Source organism: Seriola aureovittata, chromosome 10, assembly GCF_021018895.1.
Source record: "Seriola aureovittata isolate HTS-2021-v1 ecotype China chromosome 10, ASM2101889v1, whole genome shotgun sequence".
Lineage (NCBI taxonomy): Eukaryota > Metazoa > Chordata > Actinopteri > Carangiformes > Carangidae > Seriola > Seriola aureovittata.
The window spans coordinates 21,512,817-21,533,398 of record NC_079373.1 but is presented as its reverse complement, the minus strand read 5'-3'; the positions used below and the strand labels follow the sequence as shown (position 1 = coordinate 21,533,398).

The 20,582-nt window shown below is 40.5% G+C and overlaps 1 protein-coding gene across 1 annotated transcript in view; it reads left to right on the top strand.

Moving 5' to 3' along the window:
- The window catches only part of cdh13 (cadherin 13, H-cadherin (heart)), a 303,246-nt gene that overhangs the window by 232,098 nt on the left and 50,566 nt on the right, over positions 1–20,582 (top strand). The window contains exons 9-10 of the mRNA XM_056387676.1: positions 13,009–13,191; positions 13,277–13,530. Of these exons, the coding sequence (XP_056243651.1) occupies positions 13,009–13,191; positions 13,277–13,530 (437 nt within the window). The remainder of the gene's footprint in view (positions 1–13,008; positions 13,192–13,276; positions 13,531–20,582) is intronic.

Here is a 20,582-nt window from a genome sequence, read left to right as displayed (position 1 = left end):
CCTTGCACCTTAAGGTGCAGTTGTAACATTGAGTTGTGTGGTTTTTAATGGAAATGCCCTAAGCTGTTGTCAGATTCTGAGACACATTGTGCTTTGCCCCAGCCAAACCTCCCCTACAGCCCTCCCATGATGCATTGGGGTGTCAAGAGAGCTTGTAAGGAGCGCAGCTCAGATGTGAAATGTTACAGCTCAGAGGGCTCGGCAGGGCCATGCAGAGTGCACCATGTCCGTGTCCCAGTTAATGTTCTCATTTTTCAGCAGGAAGAGATCCGTTTAACGGCGTGGAGAAATGGAGCTTTTAAAAAACAAGTGTTTGAAGGTGCTAAGCTCCATGTATAAATCCTCTACCCTCCACTCTTCCTGACCGATACCAACCTGCAGATTAATCATCTATGACCTCTGAGATGACCGCCATCACATTGTGAGTGTGTTTGCGAGTGTGTATCGCTGCTGAGTCTGTGTCGGTGGCAGCTCTCAAGCTTTCACCGTATAAATTATTTAACTAAATACTCAAGTCTTTTCATAGAACTTTCCAAAACCCTTTTCTTTATAAGAATCTTGAGTTGCCTTTCTGAAGACGCCACCTCCTACAGACCAGATGTAAGCTTTAAAAGGCCTTCTTCCAGTTTGTGAGCTGAACTCAAGCAGAGAAAGACAGAGAGAAGGATGAAAAGATGAGTTGAAAGAGTCCAACATAGAAGATACGGGAGAGGAAAAGAAAAAAAGAAGCAAATGAATGTACAGGAGAATGTGCTCTGTCCTGTTATTATTCATTACATCCACTGTAGCTGGGTTTTATCAGTTGACATTTTATTTGAATTCAGCAAACATAATGCCCATGTAGGGTGCCTCTGTTTTCCCTCAGACCTACCTACTGCAGTTATATTCATAGAGACAGCTATTCATAAATTGTGAAGTCTCTGCCTAGATCCTCAGATCTGCCTACAGGGACACTGTTCTTTTCCTCTCAAATTCATCTTTCCGCATTGAAGTTTTTGAAGTTGTAATGTTTAAGAATTACAGAACATGTGAAGATCATTTTCATGCTTTTAAAATGAATATTTTTCAGCTCCTGATTATGGTTTATAGTAGATATGCTGTCATTAGTTGCTATTGACTAACATAAACAAACAGAAAAAAAAGTTTGGAACCCCTTTTTTTTTACTTATTTTGAAAGTTCTTATCCAGGATTTGGAGCCTTTTGTAATGTAGAGCCATGACAGTAGGTTGACATCCACGCAGGACACAGCTGTGAAGCTTCAGGCCTCTGGCAGCAGTTGCTTAATATTTTAGAGCCAGTGTTGCTAGGAGACACGCTCTTAACTTCCACGGTACACTACTGACTGGAGCATGTCACTTCCCTGTTTTGTCTACGAGCATAGATACAAGATAGTTTTCTTTTCCCCTTTCTACACAGGCACACAGAGCATTGGTAATGTACCATTAGCAATTTAAGACATCCGTCCATTTACAATGTCAAACATTTGAGAGTCTCCATCATGGTATTAATAGGCTATTTCAAGCAAAAAGTGGGAGCTAGCAAGCTAGGCTCACAATCATCCACATGGATACTTGTTAACATTAGCAGTGATTCTAACAGACATTTCTTTTCGTTTATGTTATTTCAACACCTGCTGAGTCATGGCTGCCCCTCCAAACTTGGTGTTGTGTTTGTCCCACATTGTAGAAAGGAAGGAGGGTCTAGCTAACATTAGCTGCCTCTCCTTAATGGGACCACCACAAATCACAAGCTCAAATCACAGATGGGACAAATCAAAGGCCAACAACATCTGCTTCCACACTGGTCAGCTGTTTGTGTGTCTGTTGGTGTTACTTGTAAGTTGTAATAATGTTACTTTTTACAGATTTAGATATACAGGGTTGTAAAAATATGAAAGTAAATTAAAGTCAAACCAAACATTAACTGACTCTAAACCGCAAGGAAAGTTCAAATGTAAATCAGCGCTCTCTCTTCAGAAGTGAAAAGAAGTGAAGAGTTAGCTGATGTTAAATGTTGCAATTCAACCTGCAACCTGTGATACTGAAATTCAAATGTATAGAGAATCTTTAAAGCCTTTCATGAAAGATTTATAATCAAGTATGCCAAACTGCCATTTCCTTTCCGCTTATTTAGTTCTTTTTTAAGGATGAATGATTCTATCTTCCGTTTTTAAAATCATAAAAATCACAAGCTAAGGTAGCCTTACTGCTAACATATCCTTATTACTTACTAGGACATGTATTACATTCTGCTACCAAAGTGCCTTCTGTAGGGGATTGAGCTCAGACCTGATTAATTTTTATAGCAAGGGTCTAATCCTGTTTTATTTTTTGTTTGAGGAGGAGAAAACTGATATGGATTCCCTTGGTAGATCTGTCATCTGAAAGTTCCTGATATGTATGCTCCTGCAACGAAAATGGATATTTCTCCTGATGAATTTCTTATCTCAATCGCAGCTGGGGTTATATTATCTCTGTGTGTTTACTCTTAGTTTTAGGTCCACTGTCTCTGGGACATTTTGTGCTGTATTGAATTTTATATTACACTGTCTTACTCACATACTTGGGAATTTTGTGGATATTGTTAAATTTTGCACTAGTTAATGGTGGTATGTGAGGAGACACTGACATACTTTTGTGCGCTCCCCCACACTGAACACCTTTTGACCTTCACGTTATTTCATTCTTCCTCGTCCACCACTGTCCTCATCCCCTCTTCGTTCTCTTCCTCAGCGCTTGCTCTACTTGTCTCGTCTCCTCTCTGGCTCTGCTAATTCTACGCCATGTCTGACTGCGCCTATTTCCCCCTGCTTCTCATAACAAGACCATGATGGACCTTATCACTCCTGTCACTCAAACTCCCTGACAGCCAGTCTCTGTATTTTTTTTTTTTATTTGCACTCAATTTCTCGGTCTTTCTCTGAGCTTGTCTGTCTTTCTGGCTGCACTCCCACTCTCCCTCTCTCTTTTTCCTTACCTCTCTCCTCTATGATGACCAGCAGAATATGTTTGCCTGCAATCCATCTGTCCCGCTGATAAAGACCTTAGTGGTGATGGGTGTAGCACCAGGCACAGGGCAGCAGGGCCCTGTCAGTGCTGGTCTGTCTTGGGGGATGGCTCACGGGTGTCACAGATTAGTCCGGGCCTTGCATGATTGCTTCACTGGCTCTGAGATACACACTGTGTTTACCCTGGGTGATACAGTGGCATAGTTGGCCAGAAATCGCTGTCACAAAAAGGAAGGGATGGGGCAGGATTTGTGCCCTATCTGTCAGGTTAGAGGCAGGTTACGAAGGACAATTGTACATATGTGTTTGTTTGACTGCATGTGTGGATACAGAGAATAGACATATGCACAAACAAATCCGGTTAGAGTAAAGATGTGCTGAGTGTGAGTGTGTGAGTATGTCCTTGAAACTTTTGCAATTTTAGATTTAATTTATTGGTCAGATTTTCAGATGGAGGAAAATCAAAGTCCACTTGTTAAATTATTAAAAATCAGTCATGTTTGCACAGATTTGCAATCATTTAATTCTCCATTCATCAGTCTACATTTGCTCAGTTATTTCATCATCCATAATTTGGTAAGCCTGTATATACATTAGGAAGTAATATTTATCACCGCATGCTGAGCAGCGATGCTGCATAAAACAGGTCATGATGGGTATTACCTGGTAATTCTATTCAAATGCTAATAATGTGATGCCTCTTGACATCTCAGTCCTTTTGATAAAGACTGAAGATGCACTAGAAAAGAACTGTGAGAGACCACTTAAAATGGCCAGCCACATTGTCCATCAAGTGTTAAGTTTGCTCAGCGGAATATTAATGTGTTAGAAATCTTAAGGCCAGCTGCCTGTCCACACACAAGCTCACAGTGGGCTTATCTGAAAACGTGGAGAGTTTTTCACAGTTTTCTGTTTCAAAGGAACTGCCTGCTGATTTCTGTCATCAGATATTTAATTTTTTTGTTAATTTGTTGGCTATAGTAGACTTGTTAGTTAGCATTATGCTTGTAGTATTGTTGATATTATGTCACTTATTTAGTCTTACCACTTTACAGAAATGTGGGACCCCTTACTGACATTATTTGCAGATTCAATCTTTTTCCAGTAGTCTTTATACTTGTAAAGTACAAATGAACATCTCATCGTAGATCAGTAGTGTGGATAAGAGTGAGTTATCTACGGTATATGATCATATTGTTCCAAAGCATAAAAAATGTATTGTTGATTTATTTGTTATTCTTATATTTTATTTTTCATTTGTTACTTGTTAATATATATTTATATCACCATCATATTTACCATCAGGGCAATTCGGGGTTCATTATCTTGCCCAAGGACAGTTCTGATTAGTGGAAAACCTGCACTACCTCCTGAGTCACAGCCTCCACAGGTGGCTGCAGTAATGTACCATTTTGTTGTATGCTGCTGCCATAAAATATGAGACAAAGAAGAAAAGTCAGGCAAACAAAAGAAAGTTTCAGCAGAAATGTCTTCAAGGAAGACATGTCACAGCAGGAAGAGCACAGGTGTAAATAATGAAAAGAATGATGACTGAATTCCATTCAGCAGCCTCAGTTTCAGATCCTGGTGTGCTACATGCTGCCTCACTGTCACAGTCATGGCTTACCGGGACACCTGCATAGAGCAGACATTGTTAATGTTACTGGTAACACCTGCTTTTCCTACTATGACAAGTAACACATATATGCTGTGAGAAAGCCCCATAGATCAATTGTTAATCTGTTACCAGAAACCCCCATTGTTGTGCACAAGCCCACAAATAATGTACCCAAAATGAAAAGGTTATTGTTTTTCTTCTGATTACAGCATAACCTTGTCTCCTTTGAAAGGAACTCTGAATTTTACAACCCAAGAGTCAGAATGAGTATACGAAACACTGAACCAAAGTTACAGAGGCCAAACACTGTATGTGTGTATGTCAGTATTTCTTATCAGTATCTTATATATAAAGCCTGTAGTAGCACCTAAAATGTTTGCACACAGAATCATGAGACATTCGAACAATGTATAATTTGTCACGATGGTGTGAAGAGTGAGTCCAGTCGAGACCAAAAAAAACACCTGCAGTGGCACTACCAAGAATTAAGCATCTCACGGGATTTGACCGTGTATTTTAAAAGATTAATTGATGTGCAGTTCAAACAGTGATGACAGTGAAAAAGTGTAACAAACCATTTCTTGGCTTGATAGATATATTATATAATATATGATGTCTGGTGTGGGAAATTCTCAGAATAAGTAAAAATAGAATAGAGCAATAGATTTTAAAAAGGTGTGAAATTATAAAGGTGAGGAGGCACTGTCTGTGAATAACTGTGAGTTATTCATGGCGTGCGGTTTAGCAGTGGTTGCATGATTGTAGATGTACAGTTTTGACATGAACAGGGGAGGACACTGAACTATGGCAGAAATTAGGTGGATGACTGTCACATTGTTGGTTGTCAGAGAGTTAAAGACTCCTAGAGGAAGAACCCTCCAGTGTGATCATTGAAGAGGGACTGTCCAGATAGATAACCAATGTAATACATCTATACATACTATAACGCTTAAATTACTGTCAGTGCTTTTAAAGCACGTGGTTATTTGAATGAAGATTATTTTCTTTCTTTTTTTTTTTAACTCACCTAGTCTGACAAATATGAGGGCTGCCATGTTCTGCAAAGGTAGAAAAGCGGCTTTGCTGAATGTCATCGAAAATCTGTCTTTGGAAACAGCCTGAGCAGAAGCTGTTGAAATTTAATAAAGATACAGGTAAGCTCATTAACTCTCCAGGCACACTTACTGTATGCAGGATTAAAGATAGGGGGAAGGGTACAAAGCAAGGTGTGGGGTTAGACAGAGCGGTAAATTGCCAGTGCCATACACAGACACCGTATAAGATTGTGTGGGAAGATGAATGATCATGTGCATTTGGTTTCATTTCAGCTTCATGCAGGCACAATGAAAATGGTGCCTTTTTTACAGATTTTTGTCTGTCTACACCTTGTTCTGCTGAGAGTTAAGCTGCTTTTGAAAGAGGATAAAGAAAAGACAAGTGCCTGTTTGAAAATGTACATGATTCATGTTTATCTCTCAGGGATTTCTTTCTAAATTCTACTTTTATTTTTGTGACGTCTACCTCCGAATTTTATTACAAAGGGGCCTAGAAATACAAAATTAGTGCATGTCTCTATCATTCAGAGTTTAAGACTTTTTTGTGAGATGTTCCCTCTAAGGTGTAACATATTTTTTTCATTTGTGTATGGTTTTTCCTTCTCTAGATAGTGTGATAGGATTTATCCACCATCTAAGGAGGATCAAAAATGTAGCAGAAAGATTAGGTGGACCTAGATATAGCTAAGTGAGCTACGTCTCACTATCTCTTTCTAAGAGATGTGTGAGAGTGTGAGTGAGAAAGTAGCCAACATGCTCAGGAAGACAAACTTCAAACTGCGCTGTTGTAGTGCGTCCATGCTGTGATGTGGCAACTGAGCTACTTGGAGGCAAAAATAGTTTTGTGTTGGGAGGTTTAATGTGATGGGTTGCAGGTATGTGTTCTGTTGTCAGAGAAAATCTTTGGGGCAGCAGGGACATGTCACAAAGTACTTTCCATTAGGACAGCTGCTCAACTGTCTGTCTGGCTACCTGTCAGTGCAGCCCCAGCTGCCATCTGTATTCATAAAAACATTCTGACAGACATCCAGGAATCTAATAAGTTCTCCATTCATCTCCGTGTGTGTGTGTGTGTGTGTGTGTGTGTGTGTGTGTGTGTGTGTGTGTGTGTGTGTGTGTGTGTGTGTGTGTGTGTGTGTGTGTGTGTGTGTGTGTGTGTGTGTGTGTGTGTGTGTGTGTGTGTGTGTGTGTGTGTGTGTGTGTGTGTGTGTGTGTGTGTGTGTGTGTGTGTGTGGCTATGTACTATCGGTAAGAATATGGTGAGTATCTGATGGTTCATAGCAAACAACCACTTATTTTTCTTTCTTTCTTTCTTTCTTTCTCTCTCTCTCTCTCTCTCTCTCTCTCTCTCTTTAGGAGAGTTTCTATCCATGTGTATTAGGCACACAGCTCTGCACACAACACCACAACAGTCAGACAAGAAGAAAAAGCTCTGGGTCAGTGGTTTGTAACAGGCAAACAATGCCATCTGGCAATGAAAGACAAATTAAAAGCCTGTATAAGAAATAAGAGGCAATTTCCATAGTAGTGTTAATGAGCCACAGCGCATTTAGTGTTACTCGGTAAAGCTGACAGATGTGTGTATTCCTCTAAAGCCTCACATCTCTTTCTCAGGCTCTTTGCCAGAATTTCAGGCTTCCCTTGCACCTCCATCTGTCTGAGAAGAGGGACACAGAAGGTTGTTGACAGTGTCATGATGGAGGTTGTGTGACATTATATTGTGTTTTCAGAAATCAATCAGCTGTTTTGCTTCACCTTGCAGATGTTTACTACTTCAGGTAGGTGTACTAAAACAGAAGCAGAAGACCAATTTTAGGTTGCGTATTCTCACACAGCTTTCACTCAGCATCCCAGAGTGAGTGAACAAGTGGTGAGCACGTTTGACCATGGTGGCAGGTTGTGCTCTTACTGTTTACTACATTTTTTTCTTTTGCTTGATTTGCACCAAATTCAGACTCTCAGACCTTGTAGAAGCTAAACCTGCAGCAACTGGGTTTCATTGGCAAGCAGAAGAAACCTGCTACTGTAGTATCTTCACTAACATTTAATGGCACTAACTATAGATAATAACCTATTTTCAATAATGACTAGAAATTACTTAGATAATATGAGGTACAGATTGTACTTAAATTATGTTATTCCCTGTTACTATATATGTAATTGTACAATAATCACAGCTCAAATACCTGGTAAACTTAGCAATTACTGGCTGTAAAACAAAGTACCACCTAGCCCAGATTTAGTTTTGGGTTTGTTTCTCATTAAAACTTATCTTGTAGCAGTGGAATCTTACCATCCTCATTAGGATCTGTTCACACAGTCCGCAACCAGCCCCTGGTTATTCATTTTAAATGAGACAGGAGTGGGCAAATCCAGAGATTGGTCGTTTACAACCTTAACTATTTATCCAATGTAGTGACAAATACGATTTCAATTATATACTATGTATGAGGCAGGGAGTGAGGTACTTTTTACATGATACAGATATAATATGATGCAGAATTTATTTAACCATGCTCATTTAAAGGTCCATTCCAGTGTGATTTCAAGCCTTAGCTTTTAACTATATTTCACATACTTTTTCTACTATTTTCTGACCCTTTTTTGCACTACAGTTTTAGATTTTGGATGTATTTTTCCTGATGTTCCAGACAGACCGGTTTCTATTCAGTTCTGTATGGTATGAAAGTGAATCAGCAATATGTTGTTGTGTAGTAATGAAACTTAAGGACAGATTGATATTAAATAAACACTCTGTACCATATAACCTCATAACAATAATGTAGCTTTGACATAAATGAATGCAGACGTGACTTCACTCTGATGGATTAGGCACGTATGCAAGTCTGAAGTCCTAATAGATGTTTATATTGATATAAATACACACAAAGATGCTTTGAGCAGAAGGAAAAATGCCTTCAAAAAGTCTATGCTGTAACGTACAGGATGTGACCATGAAAAACCTACCCTCCCTTTAAGTGCAAAAAATCTTACAACTAACATTGTGTTTCTACAGCATGTTAACATGAAAAATTAAGAGAAGTCAAAAAATACACAGATTACATGTTACTTACCGTATTAACAAACTAAGATGAGCCAGCATCACAGTCATAGGTGTAGAACAGAACAAATAAAATGTACAGTGATGAAACTGTCAACTGAAACTTGAACTTATCCATTTATTTAGCTTTTTTTTTAGGTTGTTGTGCCTCAAATGACTAACACCAAGTTAAATCTTGGCAGCATGACATTACCCTGAAGATTTATGGGACAGATTATTGAAAAGTCAGGCATAAAAGGAGATAGGAAACAGAAAATCAATGCCACACTGTGTTTTTACTCCTTGGAATGTTAAGTGTCTGAAGTGCAGGGCTCTTTGATTTATGGCAACTGCAACTCTATCTATCTATCTATCTATTCATACACCCTACTTACAGTACTGTGTTTACATGCGAGTGTATTTCCTAATGTGCATTTGTTATAAAAATTTGTTATTTCTTAATTATTTAAGATCCTTGTGTGTGTGTGTGTGTGTGTGTGTGTGTGTGTGTGTGTGTGTGTGTGTGTGTGTGTGTGTGTGTGTGTGTGTGTGTGTGTGTGTGTGTGTGTGTGTGTGTGTGTGTGTCTTTATTCTGCTCTTGGCCTGCACATGGATAAAAGCAAACTTGAGGGTAGACCCATTTTTCCCATCTTTTGCCATCTCTCGTCTCTCTCTCTCTCTTAATGTGTTTAAGTCCTTTCAGGCCAAGAGCTCTGCCTCGTAGTTTGTCATTTCCTTCTAGTCTTTCAGGTGACTGGTTGCTTTGTGCTCCAGGTGGAATTGGGGCCTTATCAGTGGCAGGGCAGGGGCCCAGTGGCCACATCACACAGAATACAGCATTTCCTCCAACCGCATGACTGCCCCACATGATTAAACCCAATCTGCCCGGCTGTTGTCTGTGTGACTGTACTTTATTTTGTGTGTGTGTGTGAGGGATGGAGAGAAGGAGAGAGAGAGAGAGGAGGGTGATGAGCAATGCCAATGACTTGCCTTTGTTACTGATCACATTGCTTGTGTGTTTGAGTGTGTGCTTTAGGGGCATGTCGGCAGAGGTTAAAGTGGGATTTGGTGGGGGGGCTAAGATTCGGGGGTTCTATTTAATTCCAGTCCAACTCTTTGTCATGTGAGCATTAGCCAGGCTGTTCACACCAGAACTGCATTTGTCCGCCAGTCAACAAAGTTCTTTTTTTAATCACACTTTTTTTGTGTGTTCCTGGATAAGTGGGGCGTTGCTTTTTCTTTAGGAAAGTTAGAAGGACCAACACCTTGTGCAATGATCTACCGGACGGGGCTTCCCTCCTGCCTGTGTGTGTGTGTGTGTGTGTGTGTGTGTGTGCATGCATGCATGCGTGCGTGCATGCATCTGTCTTGCTCTCATTTATTAACTTATTAATCGAAGGTGCTGGATGCACTTTAACCCCTGCCTCTAGGTAATATTTGTAAAATGGCTTTCATAACTTCAAGGTTCCTCGCTGAAGCTAATGCAGTCGCTATTCAGATTTAAATTCCAGTGCATCCCACTTGCTTAAAACATGAGCACTGGGCTCTTTCAACAGCCTCCTAATTTTCACATAATGCTTTTGTACCAGACTGCTGCAGGCTTACTGGACAAAAGGACCAACAATGCCTGTTTGGGTACAAACATAACCTCCTTCTTTAAAGAACACAGTGTTTCCATCCTCTGTGCCCTAAATGACTGCGAATGGTTCAAAGCGTTTTTTTTAAACAAGCTTTGGATGAATAACAAAAGGGAGAAAAGAAAGGAAAGAAAAGTAATCAATGTTTGTCTCTCTTCAGATAAATGCATGGAGCCAGGCAGTGTAAGGCGGTAAAAGGGTAATCTGTGAAACAACAATACCGTGGGCTGACAGGAGACGCAGTAATCTAGGCTGGACCAGCACTATCCTTAAACAGAGTGTTCTGTGTCGGAAAGATTACACTGTAAGCTCTGACACCATAATGGTCCTGACACAAAGACACATACACACACTCACAAAATTGCTTTGGCCTGCTGGAGCTTCTGCAAGGGTATCCATGTCCACAATGTAGTCTTTAGTGGGAGAATGCATTGATAGGAATCTGACTGAGGTCTGCTGACAACAATTAGCAGAGAAGGAGGTGAATTAAACTGAAAAATAAATGAGATGCACTGTGAGAAATTATGAAAAATGTGTTTATTTTGTTGTGCGCGCTGTTTGTCCATGCATTCAAGTGTTTACTGTCCTGTGAATTAATGTTTAGGCAAATGTGTTTTCTTGGATTTGACTGCAGAATGTGTGACTGCAGTAAATTAACTGTTACATCTCTTTACATGTTTTGTTTGTCTCTCTGTTTCTGTCCTTCTAGAAGTTTCTTCCCTCTGTAGTTTGTGAGGGTTCATTCATTCATTCATTCATTCACCCCCCCCCACCCCTCTCTTAGGACTGGCCCTATAACAGCAGAGATACTCTCTTCTGCCTGGGTGCCCTGCTTACATATGACAATGACGAAAGCAAAAATGTCACAAACAATAACAAACATTAAGGCCCCTGTTTTAATCGTGCAACCACAACGACGAGCACAAAGCAGTAGGCCTTGAGTGCACAAAAGAGCTGTATAGATATATAGATCAGAGGGCGTGGTGATTAACAAATATACTCACACGCAGCAAGTCACATCACTGGTGTTCGTTACAGTGACACATGACGTCAACAGCTCGACACATAAAAAGTGGGTTCCACAGAAAATCATATTGTTGTCTGGATGGTGCAGTGCGGCATGATACATAGCATGACAAATCTGCAGCCAGCAAGGCCGGGGGGTGGTGTGGTTTTTCATTTTAACTTGTACAGTGATGATAGTAATAAAAAAAATAATATGTTGATGAAGCCATTTATATGGAGACATCAATCTGACTATTTCAATTTCAGTTCTACTGTATCTGATGTCATAAGCTGTCACATCATATCTTAAAATGCGACGCTGCAGCATTTGCACTGTTTTCACGAATAAAACGTGAAACACCACTTTTGCTAAAGTGATGGCTGGAAAAGGAGGCAGTGACTCACGAGATTGATAAACCACTCAAACTGAGTTGTTGTGGTGTGTGGGCTCATTTTGTTGCACCCTGGTTTCACTTCCACGTGATTTAGTCAAGGTAAACACAGTGGACAGCTGTGCTTTATAGCTGTAGATTTATCAATGTGTCATGTCCTGCTGCTTTCAGATTTTGCAGGAATTTAAAGTCATAGTTCTGGTTATTTGACGTGGGGTTGTGTGAGGTACTTATCCACAGTCAGTGCATTACCTGTAGTAGGTTTACATGGGCACCCTTCCACTTTGGAGAAGCAGGCAGAAGTCCTGGCCCAGAAGCTGAGCAATGTAGTGCTGTGGACAGGGACAGCAGAAAAAAAACATCACTTTATCCCGCCATCAAACCGTCCTTTATGAGTCTGATCTGCAGCATAATACAGTGTGCGGCATAAGTGCGCTTATTTGTAGAAGCACAGAAGTTCAATGGTTGAGAAATTATAGTGCCAAAGGAAAGGCCTGTTGGACCGCAAGATAAAGCAGTGAAAATATTCAAAATATATTGTTCACTTAGACTGATATTGATTTTTTTAGGTAGCTAGAACGTTTTGTTCTGCTGTCCCCATCCACAGCAGCACATTGCTCAGCATCTGTGCCTGCTTCTCCAAAGTGAGAGCACAGTGACTTAAGTCTACGGCAGGTAATACACTTACTAGGGATAAGTGCCTCATATATCCTCATGTCAAATAACCCAAACTATCACTTTAATGAACTAAAGGGGAAGCTCTTCACACTGTTTAAAACAAGGAGTAAACTCATGCAGTGATACTAGGAACTTGGCCACAGTGATTCACCACAAAAGTGAACGGACAATCTAGCGACAAGTGTATATATACTGCAGCAGATTGTTAAGATGACAAGGTGATCATGCACAGGTGCGTAGGAGAATTGGCGGGAGCAGGAACCAGGAAGCCTCACCCAGCATGTCCACATACACAAACAGAGAGACGGACGCAACGGAAACAACGGGAAGGGGAACACAGTGAAAACAGATGGGAGTGGGCGGAAGGCAGAGCAGCCTAACATTGTGCTGCCTCTAAAGTTCACATCACATTCTGTCTGAACACACCTTTAGATTTACAGCACCTAAATCAGCTCCTTATCGAAAGTCTTCATCTAGGCCATCCTCTCTGTCACATTTTATAGTCTCTAGAATCAGGTATCTTCAGTTCTCTCTCACTAATGATTTTATCTTTCTCCTGACCCTAACCCTAACAGTTTGAGGCATCTGTGAATGAGGGCTCGACGGGGGTGGTGGTCAACCTGACAGTAGACGACAGAGATGATCCAGCCACGGAGGCGTGGAGAGCGATCTACTCTATAATAAACGGAGATCCCACACAGAGCTTTGAGATCCAAACCAACCCAGACAATAATGAGGGAATGCTGTCAGTTGTCAAGGTAAAGTCTTCCAAATGCATTTATATATTGCACTACAAAACATAATCATCCTTCCATTAACTTACCAACTATTTTCCCCATTCAGCCTCTGGACTACGAGGCCACAGCGTTCCACACACTACTCATCAAGGTGGAGAATGAGGATCCTCTGGTTCCTGATGTTGGCTACGGCCCCAGCGCCACAGCCACTGTCCATGTCACAGTCCTAGATGTCAACGAGGGTCCCGTCTTCTTCCCGGATCCCCTGACAGTCACCAAGATGGAAAACATCCCTGTGGGCAGCTTTGTGGCCTCACTCAATGCTACAGATCCAGATATATTACAGATACAAAACATAAGGTAAGAGTCGAAGTGAGACTAATTGAAATCGAGCTGCAGAATATCGCTTGCCTTGTGTATAAGCAAATGAGATGCGAAAAAGCGTGAGAGAGAGCTTGTTTGTGTTGTGTGATTGAATGTCATCTGCTGTAGCTCGGAGCTCAAAATTGTCAGTAATGAGCTTTCTGATTTTCATTCATTTTCTCGCTGTTCAGTTGAACAGTATTATCAAGAATGGCTTGCTAATGAAACTCTTTGAGAAGGACTTTTAAAGCCTTCTTTCATATAAAGGCAGGTTTTGTTATGTCAGCGGTTTGCTATATTCTCCCTGTCAGATGATTCTAACAAGGTGATCTGGCATGTAGCAAAGTGCCAAAGAACCACAGTTTTAGCTTGTCAGATCATCATTTTCCTGCTGTCTTGACAACTCAATCTGTGGGTTCTCACCTCTGTCATGTGTTTCTGAGCCCTCATCACGCCGCCTTTTTATCTCCTCATCCCGATTCCATTCCTATATTCTCCAGTGTTTCCTTTGCCTGTTGCTGCTGCTTTCTGTCTGTGTTGTGTAAACAGATGAAATATATTGCCTGGACAATCGGCAATTTACTGACACAGGTCAAACCGTTCACCTCAGTCAACCGTAAAGTCAAAGTGGGGCAGCTCATTAATTTTAACTCTGTTACAGAAAAATCCCTCTTTCAAATATTACCATCATAACAGGAAGGCTATTAGTTTCACTATGTGCTACAATAAAAATTGTTCCTCTTGCTGCCAGACGGAGCCCCATAGCGTGTGCTGCAATATTCTTTTACAAGATGGAAAAGTCATCATTGCATTTATTGGCTTTCAGACCTAATTTATACTCAATTTAGATAGCTCTTTTTCTGCACCCTTGGCATTATCCATCATGTAAAAATAGTGTTAAGTAAACACATGGGGGATAATAATGACCCGGGGAAATAAAACCCACCAGATCGTGACTTTACTGTAAATTATTGATTGGGCTTTATGTACTATAAAATGTGAACTCACTTTGTCAGTATCAAATGCTACATAACAGGAGTTGACACTGAGATCACTTGTCAGGTCACATGACCATATAAATTTGAAAAATGTCTCACAAACTTGAATAATAGGACAAGATCAAGATATGATGAACAGTGTGGGGCCCTAAAGTTTATTAAATCTTATGCTTAAGTCGGTGTCTTTTCTTTCATTTATTTAACCTTAACAGTCGTGTTAACATTTGGTGATAAGCAAAAAAAAAAAAAAAATGAAAGTATAGACGAGTCAACCAGTGGTCACTGTTAAAGCACACCTTTGTACAGTATGTGAAGTATGTCCACTTCACGCAGAGAGCGTTCAGCCATGTTCTTCTCACATGCATTTGAGGGAACAGATAAGTAGTGACTCATTTTACTCATGCTGTATCCACTTAACCACAACCTGATGCTTCAAGCATATTTTATTACATTTTACATCAGTAACCGTAGTGACTTTGTGTCAGGCTCTGAACACTTCCAAAACGTGGGTGACCTGCACTCAGCACTGTGCCTGGACACATAGCAATCCATCCAATAGTTGTCGAGTCATTTCACTGAAAACGTCAAAGGATCACCAAAGTTGTTAGGATTCATCCTGGCACCATGGATATCTGCACCAAATTTCAAAAGCTGGGGATATTTTTGTCTGGTTCAAAGTGACTGACTGGCACTACCAGCCATGGAGCCCAGCTGCAAGCATGGCTTAAAGGAATCTTAGATCAGTAGTACCCTGTAGTTTTTTTCTAAATTGATATCGTTGGAACCACAAATCATATCACTTAAAGTAGAAATGTATATGCAAAGACATGAAAGTTAAAAGCCAACCAGCCAATGTAAACAATGATTTTATGTATCAGACTATCCAGGAGTGAGGGAAGCCTCAACCAAACCCAGTATGAGGTTTATATTGTTTTTCTTCATTCTGCATTCAGTCTTGCATCTTATCTACTTGTCCTTCAGTAACACATTCACCTCTTCTGAATAGCACTCCAACAGAAAAAGTTTCCACTCATGCAAGACTGAAGTTTCAATAGAATGTTGTTATTGAACAAACACTGAACAGTATAACGGCATGATTTTCTATATTACTCGCTCAGGTTGATTTTTAAACTATATTGATCACATAAAAGTGTTCTCTCAAGATTTTGGTGATGTTTCATCTATCTATAGCCACAGAGGGCTCTGAGTTTTTGACATCTTCGTTGCATCTTTGACTCTTCTTCCAAGACATAGATCTGTATCTTTCTAACTTTATCCTTCCAGCTCCTCTTATCTTCCGCATACATTTCTGTATTTATTTCATGGCCTCTGTGTTTGTTGTCGTTTTATCCTGTGACATTTTTGGAATAACAGTGATTTTGAAGTGTCATAACTGTGACCTGCAGATCGAGGATACTGGGAAAGACAGACAGTTGGAGAGTCGGATATGCAGAGGTAGCGCACACATAAAAAACAAAATCAGATCTGTTTACCTTCCTCGCTCCTTCCCTTCCTGTCTCTGCATAACTGTGCAAGTAGCGTGCATGCGTGCGTGCGTCTATCAGTGTGTCTGCCCCTGGGATGCGTACATCAAATGCATTTGACATAGTACACAATCGGTCTGACTTGCTGCTCAGGGTCCAGCACAGTGACTGTATGTGAATATTTGTGAGAATAACATTCATGCTTTAACCATTAACCTCAAATCCAGTTTGTTAACACAGAGAATGATAATGCACATAAAGAGACCTACTCATGCCTACTTTATATTTTCTATAACTGTCTGGTCTGTGCACTTTTTGTTAACAAACAGCATGTGGAGAAACACAGGGTCATAAAGTGGCCAGCTGCTAAATTAACTTAAGCAACTCAACTCACTGCGTAGGCCTGTTGTTACCTGGTGTCCTCCTGTGAATTATAATAATTGGAGCGGTCATCCATGTTCTTAAATCTGTGCAAATCTGCCATGTGTGACATTTCTGGGTAGCAGCTCGACCCAAAAGCAGACCCTGGTCCCACCCAGACAGAATTAACACTCCAGCGGGAAATAAAATATTTGCCATGCTACTTTAACTCAATTCATCAATTCAGGTGGCATTTTAGCCAGAGCCAAATTACAGGAGGCAGCTCATCACATATTCTGCTGAAAGCTCACGTGTCCCTCGTCACGAGCTGAGCTGATTAAACTCCCTAAAAGGAAGCTCAAGTTTTCATGCACATAACCTTACTGACGCTTGCTGTGTTCCAAGTCCATACTAAATACTTATTGCATACAGTATTTACTATACACTAATTGTAATTTTTGCAGCTAGTCTACAAAAGATTCCATAGTCATTTTTTATTTGCTGTGACATTCACAAAGCTGTTCCACCACCATCCACAATCAGTCATAATGTTTTCCAGCTGTGAACAGCTCCATCATTTTCGTTGTGCATTGCACTGTGGGAGAAACGTGTCCATCAAAAATCGAGCATTTTTAATATGCATTCTGACTTTTTTTGAGCATACTTTATTTTGTCACTTTTCCAGTGTGAATGCATAACATACTCCAAACCAGCTGAGGGCACACTGAATTTAACTTCAAAAGCCCTCCACACCTGTGGTTCCCCTCCTCTTGTGTTTTCACTTATTTAACTGATTAGACCTCTTCTCAGTACTGTTTTACCAACATCTATAAAACCCTGTACAATTCCTCCTGGTTCATTGCAGCAAATTACACATTTTAAAATGATTGATCACCACTTGCAGTTTTAAAATCACACAACGTCCCCTATAGAAATATATTCAATGAGCACTGCAGGAAAATTTGCTTGTCTCACACACACACACACAACACACACACACACAACACACACACACACACACACACACACACACACACACACACACACACACACACACACACACACACACACACACACACACACACACACACACACACACACACACACACACACACACACACACACACACCCACACACACACACCCACACACCCACACACCCACACACCCAAGCAGCAATTCAGCCACCATTCATTTTATTATTTACACCTGTGCTTCTCCTACCGTCAAAATGTCTTCTGTGAATAAGGTCTACTGTCAAGGAGTCAGCAACGTGATAAGGAACAGGGAAGGTAATGGCAGTGCCTCAAATTCTAACAACAAAATCAGAGAATAATCTGCGGTAACTTTTGTCTGTACATACTGAAACACTGCTTAGCCGATGCAGCACAGGTGTACATGCAGGTGGTGATGACAGCAGCAGTCAGGTGACCTACAGCTGCAGGAAGCTCACTGAGGACATCTGGGGGGCAGGAACACAATAGCAAAAGGGGAAAAGTGGTGTAGGAGTCATTATGACACTTTGTCCATAAACAGTAAAGATTTCACTACAAATTACCTAATGAGGCATAAATCACTGCAGTTTCAGTCTTCATACATGTTTTACACAGGATAACAGAATGAAGATCAAGCCTGAAGACGACTTTAGTTTGAGGTCCAATCACTCAAATTGATTGATTCAGCATTTGATTGTATTTGAAATTGAAGAATGCAGGAATAAGCTACAAACTGCTGTAGCAGTAAGAAGGACCAGGCTGTGCTGTGAAGGGTTCTCATTAGCCTGATTTCTAGCCCACAGCCAAGCAGGGTTAGTCAGGGCTATCTCATTATCCAGGTTATTACGCGGCTTTCCTTTACCTATTTTTTTCCTAATGTTGTTAAGGAACAGGTTATTTGCCCGCAAGGGTGTAACATTTCAGCCAATAAATAAAATCTGTTACACTTTGACCACAAACACTTTGAAGTAGCCCAGATTCTGATGAGCCCCAAACGGTCTCACAGTCGTTAATGATCTCATCACTTCTCTGCCTTCCTTTCATAACGTTGATGATGTGAAGGGAAAGATTTTCTGGAAAAGATATAATTAAATCAGAATGATAAAAGAAATGTTCCACACAACATCTACCGTTCACATGAGTCACATGATGCAACTATAAATAGTTTCTTTTTTAAATATTAAATAGCATTAATTAAAACATTGCTCAGGGCAAACAAGAGTTATGTTTTTAATTTGCCTTATTTAGCACAAGGGTGAAATGAATAATTAAAAACAAAAACAGAACTATTTGTCTTTTCTGATGCATCACTATATGCTGCCCTTTCCCTCAAACTGACCCTACATAGTCTCCTATTCTCCCTCGTAAACAGACAAGTTACATAATTACACCAAATATGAGTCGTTTTTAATCCTGTTCAATATTTAGGCCAAACTATTAGGCTCTGGGGGGATTTGACTCATGTTTCTGCTGAAGAAGTTTTCAAGTCCTCTTTACTGGTTTAGGGCTTTAGTTGAGCAAAATGGTTTTATGAGAGTGCAGAGGAAGACGGCAGACACTCAGTGACAGCATGGACTGGAGACAGGGAAAGTTAGACTTGTTTTTGACTCTGGTAAACCTCCAACTACAGAAGTGTTTTGCTTGATGCGTGGGCACTTGACATTGAGAAAATGTATTGCACTTCAGGGTAGATTTGTACCCTGAAATTTGGAAGAAAGTTTAGTCTGAAAGTTTACTCTGATATTCTTCAAATCCTATCTTAAACTCGGCTCTTCACGCTGCTGTGGTGCCAATCCGGTCGGCTGTGAAGAGAGGAGCAAATAATTTGAAGTGTCATTAGGAAGTTTGGCTAATTTAATTAGGTCTCATTTCCAGCGACAGGACTCTCATCAGTTGTCGAATAACTATTTACACTCAAGTAATTGGTGCTTGATGGGAAAAGGAGACTGCGTTTTCAGCAGAAAATAAGGAACCTCACCTGCACTCATAGCCTTAGTTTGAACACAGCAGTGTAGAACTTCTCTGCAGAGTTGAGACTGACATTTGCCAGACAAGAAAATTGTTTTTTGTTTTGTTTGTTTTCTTGTTATTTGCCTTGTTTAGCGTGTGTGGTTTGTGGTCTTTTCTTTCAAGCGATCAGAGTAAATATTTGCCGCTCTTGTACACTAAAAGCAGACAACAGGTCGAATCATACCAGACATTTCCAAGGGTTTTTCCACCACATTGAAAAGCTGTGGAGAGAGGAGACAGAATGACTTGAACAATGGTTTGATTGAAAATTTGAAGGGAAAAAATAGAAATGAAAATAAAACCAACTCCAGGATGTTTATGAATGTACATTTTGTTACACAGCACCATACTACCCAGGTTACCCAACACTCAGAGGTCTCAAGCCTCAGCTCCTTCTCGACTGTGACTTCTCCATCTCCTGCAAAATACATTTAAGTTGTGTTCTTCGTCTTGCTTTTGAAAATAGAGAGAATCTCAAACAGTTGGGTTATCCATTATTCAGTAGCTACCTGTCTACTTTCACTTCTCACTCTGGTCATATTCAAGTTAAAAGGGATGGGACTTAAAAGAAGAGGGATGGGGAGCTGGAATATCAGGCTCCATAACTGGCAGGTAGCTTTGAGGAGCCAAGGTAAGTAAAGAGATGAGGAAAGAGAGAGTGTGAGACAGATCGGACAGACAGACTTGCGAGAATGACTGTGTGTGTGTGTGCGCGCGCGTGCGTGTGTTGAACACTACTACTAAGGCTTGAGAGAGGTCAGATATTGTGATCACCTGCACATCGGCCTGAAATTGTCGCTGTCTGCACAGGATAACCAAGGAGGACAGAGAGAGATAGAGGATGCAGGACATGAGAGAAAAACGACAGCCACACACACCAAGAGAGCAAACTAAATAGGATATAATGCATTGAGTAGTAGATATGCCGGGCCAGTTAAATATGCTGGTTGCTGCAAAGTGCACAAACTACACAGTGATGTGGATGAAACAGGAGAATAAAGAGAAAATCAATGATGAACTTTTGCTAACTAATTCCAAAAGTTATCCCCAAGTTCAAAGTGGCCATGCACACACAGCAGCAGAGCACATTATTTTGGCCAGAAGTTTGCCACAAAGAAGTGAAACACAACTCAATGCATTGAGCCTACAACCACTTTATGTCTCCCTTTCTCTCAACACATCACATTAAAAATTAACCCTGTA